The 3,669-nt window shown below is 38.7% G+C and overlaps 2 protein-coding genes and 1 long non-coding RNA gene across 6 annotated transcripts in view; 1 reads left to right on the top strand and 2 right to left on the bottom strand.

The window, feature by feature from the left end:
* The window catches only part of LOC104737894, a 7,136-nt gene extending 6,823 nt beyond the window's left edge, over positions 1-313 (bottom strand). Inside the window, exons 1-2 of the long non-coding RNA XR_002034844.1 lie at positions 212-313; positions 93-104 (exon numbers count right to left, since the gene is read on the bottom strand). This is a non-coding gene — a long non-coding RNA (uncharacterized LOC104737894). The remainder of the gene's footprint in view (positions 1-92; positions 105-211) is intronic.
* On the top strand, positions 1,826-2,774 carry LOC104737893. The gene is made up of 2 exons (XM_019234308.1): positions 1,826-2,022; positions 2,107-2,774. The coding sequence occupies exons 1-2, from the start codon at positions 1,842-1,844 to the stop codon at positions 2,703-2,705; spliced, it is 780 nt and encodes a 259-aa protein (XP_019089853.1). The 5' UTR covers positions 1,826-1,841; the 3' UTR covers positions 2,706-2,774.
* The window catches only part of LOC104734867, a 9,601-nt gene continuing 8,739 nt past the window's right edge, over positions 2,808-3,669 (bottom strand). For all 4 annotated transcript variants that reach the window (XM_010454532.2, XM_010454535.2, XM_010454534.2 and 1 more), the window contains exons 19-21: positions 3,495-3,595; positions 3,135-3,180; positions 2,808-3,011 (exon numbers count right to left, since the gene is read on the bottom strand). In XM_010454532.2, the coding sequence (XP_010452834.1) occupies positions 2,961-3,011; positions 3,135-3,180; positions 3,495-3,595 (198 nt within the window). In that variant the 3' untranslated portion in view covers positions 2,808-2,960. The remainder of the gene's footprint in view (positions 3,012-3,134; positions 3,181-3,494; positions 3,596-3,669) is intronic.

Below are 3,669 nucleotides of genomic sequence, written 5' to 3'. Positions count from 1 at the left end.
ATATATATATATATATATATATATATATATATAAACGCAGACCATCAAAAGATATGGTAAAACTGAGGGAGAGAGAGGGAGAGAGTCTTCACCTTTAGAGTCACCTGAAGATGCGTGCATCAACCAAATATAAGGACCGCTAGGCCTACTATCACGCGTTAGAAAATAATCACAATATGCCCTAAATTCTAGAATGTGTGTAGTTGGATACCCAATATTCGATAGGGATTTTTGGACGTTGTTCCAAATATCATAACTGTCAAGACCTTCAGGGATCGGGCATGCCTTCACGTCCCAAATTATAACTGTTTTATTAACGTATATTAGGGATCAACTCACGTCCCTAATTGAGTTGATTAATCACGTCCGATAGACCGCTATCTGTCTGATCGAAAATCCAAATGAAGTAAAGGTATGATATAAACTCAATTTTAAGATTTTGGTCCACAGTTAGAGAAAATATGAGTTGATCGGATATTTTACTAATGTGGACGCTTTGGTTAATCTCCCACTCTCTCAGGCTTTAAGCAAAAGCTTTTTCCATCTTCGTTTTCATCCTCTTCGTTTCCGTTTCTAAATGTAAGCTTTGTGTTCATCGAAATCAAAATCCAAATTTATTGTCATGTATCGAGTCAAAAAAAACCCTAGCTTTCGAGCTTAGAGGTTCGATCATTGTTTTGATTCTCTTACGTGAAAGCTTTTTTTGGTCTTTTTTTGAAGGATGTCTGGTGATGATGAACCTTGCTCTGGCTCTGGAGATGAAGTTAACGTCACTGGTGGACAGAACAAGCGTACACCTTCTAGTTCTGGACCAACAACAACACGCAAGAGAGGTCGCAAGGCTTGTGGCGATGCAATTGTTGAAGCAATGCTAGAAATCGCAGCAGCTTCCAAAATGAGGGCAGCGGCATTGACCAAGGACGTGGATAGAACAAGGTGTTGATCAACATACCTATTTTCTTGCCTTGGATTTGTTTGAGAACCCCACTTCTCGGGAAATTTTCATCTCTTTGAAGTATGAGAAACGATTCAAGTGGCTACAGGGAAAGTGTAGTAGAGCTGCTTAGTTTTTGCTCATCTGTATGTTATAGTTCCTAAAAATTTGACCTTTTTGCTCTGTATGTTACTTCTAGTGAAATGATTTTATTGCTTTAGCGAGCTGCTTTCGTTTGCTTATGAATGAAGATTGTCACTGGTAGAAACATTGATCATATGGAATTGCTCTGTTATCTTTGGCTCTACTTTCAGATTCGTCCACTAGTAGCGACGATTTTGACATAGAATTGGATGAGATGGAATTAGTTGCTGCAGCTGCTGGTTACTTGTACTACCACAGTTGTGTGAATCAACCTCAGAGTAATTCGCCTCCTACGATATGTACATATTTGAAAGCCTTGCTAGAAGGACCTGTTAAAGATTGCAGGGAACTGCTTCGGATGGATAAGCATGTGTTTCATAAGCTATCTGAAACACTTCGAGGGAAAGGCCTGCTGCGTGATACTCCTGGTGTTTTGGTAGAGGAGCAGGTTGCTATATTCTTAAGCATCATTGGTCATAATCAGCGAATCAGAGTGATACAAGAGAGGTTCCAACGTTCTGGTGAAACCATTAACCGGCATTTCAACAACGTGCTAAAGGCGGTTAAGTCCTTGTCACGTGAGTTCCTTCACCCACCACCTCTGGAAACACCTCCAGAGATAGTCAATAGCAAAAGGCTTTATCCATATTTCCAGGTAATGAAAGAATCTAATCATCATTACAAGAGTTTTGGAATTGTGATGCAAAGTTCTTAGTTTTGCTTTTTTCTATACCCTTATCTCAGGATTGCATCGGAGTTATAGATGGCTTGCAAATTCCTGCTCACCTTCCTACAAAACACCAGTCCCGGTTTCAGAACAAGAAAGGCATACTATTCACAGTTTATATTTGTCTATCCGGGATGGGAAGGCTCTGTTGAGGATTTACACATCTTAAGAGCAGTCCTAGACGATCCAAACCAGAATTTCCCACAAGCTCCCAAAGGTTCTTTGTCTAACTTTCTTATACATCCAGAATATCCCTTGAGATTTCTACGAGTCCCATCTCAAGTTTGCTCCCTTTCTCCAGGAAAATATTATCTTGTCGATAGAGACTACACAAACACAGAAGGATATATTGCTCCATACCCTGGAACAAGGTACTGTCTCCATGAGTTCCGTGGCGCAAGCCAAATGCCACAGAACGCACAAGAGCTTTTCAATCACCGGCACATGTGTCTAAGCAACGTTATTCAAAGATCATTCAGCATGCTGAAAACCCGGTTTCCAATCCTGGAATCTGCGCCTCAGTATCCGTTCCATGTCCAGAGGGATCTGGTGATTGCTACTTGTACTCTACATAACTTCATGAAGAGGGAAGACGGGATTCACGACTGGCTCTTCGCTGCTTGTGCTGAAGATGTTGGTCCAGTGGAGGAACCGTATGGACAAGAGGAGGAAGTAGTGGAATTGCTGCAATTGAATTCTACGCCTACAGATATTGTAGCTGATTCTCTTCGAGACTCCACTCATGCACAAGGGCATTTTGGTAATCAGAATGAATGTTCCATTGAGTTTCTTTTTGTTAAGAAACAGATTTGTGTTAAGCTGAATTTGGATTGGCTTCTCTTTAGAACTGATTGCAGATTGAATCTACATGTCAAAATTCATCGAGCTGACCACTTGTAATACATGGAAGAAGTAAGATGGAACTCAATAGACTCTAGTCCGATAAACAAAAGAACGGTTTATTACTTCTTTTTTTGCTCATTTTTTTTTCCTATACTGAAATCGATTGAATAGTCTTTTTTTTTTTTTGAATCAGCTATAGCACAGCAGCCTTACATAAATAACACTAACCCGTTCATAAGACTATCTCTAATATTGTAAAGCTGGAGAGGCCAGAGAAAAAAGAAAGAGCCAACAATACTATTTACCAAAAACTCATTTGTTAAACAAAAATCCTTTTTTCTTCTGCTTCTTTCTCTGCAGAGCCTGCAACGAAATTAGCAAACCAAATAATCAACCAATGCTTCTCAAAAAGCTAATTTTTGTATATTAAAGAACGAATCAAAGATGTTATTGAAGAAGATGGATGATTGTCTGCTGAAACATTACCTTCTTTAGAAATAATCTAAGAGTGAGCACAATTGTATCTCTTGAGCTGCTCAATAGAAAAACACAAAACAAAAGATGGACTGCTTAATACAAGAAACCGGAAACTTTAATGAATACTTGGAACACATTAAACAACTTCATTTAGAAAGAAAACACAAGCAAGATATTCAATGTATTCAGATTGAAGTTTGGACTATTGATGATTCTTTCGAAATCACAAAAAGAAAGAAGCAGAAACAAAAAGTGTCTTGTTACACTTTCATTCATTTTCAACGTTTTCATAGACAAATTCCTGCATTCACAGTACGTAGGAGTTTTGATCTACTTTATTTCATCCACAGAAAGCCAAATTCTACTTACCAGCTAAGATCTGTTGCATCATTCTCCACTCGACAGAGATGCTCCACGCCATCGGTACCAATAATCACAAAATCCGCAGGCTGATCAAAGGGAATCACAATCTAAGAGAAGAATCAGAAAGATCATAATATTAGTTCATTCTACGATATGTATGTTAGCATATAATCAGCCAACA

The sequence above is a fragment of the Camelina sativa genome, chromosome 13 (assembly GCF_000633955.1).
Source record: "Camelina sativa cultivar DH55 chromosome 13, Cs, whole genome shotgun sequence".
In the NCBI taxonomy this organism is placed as follows: domain Eukaryota; kingdom Viridiplantae; phylum Streptophyta; class Magnoliopsida; order Brassicales; family Brassicaceae; genus Camelina; species Camelina sativa.
The sequence above is the reverse complement of the archived record's forward strand: the minus strand, read 5'-3'. Positions and strand labels throughout refer to the sequence as shown.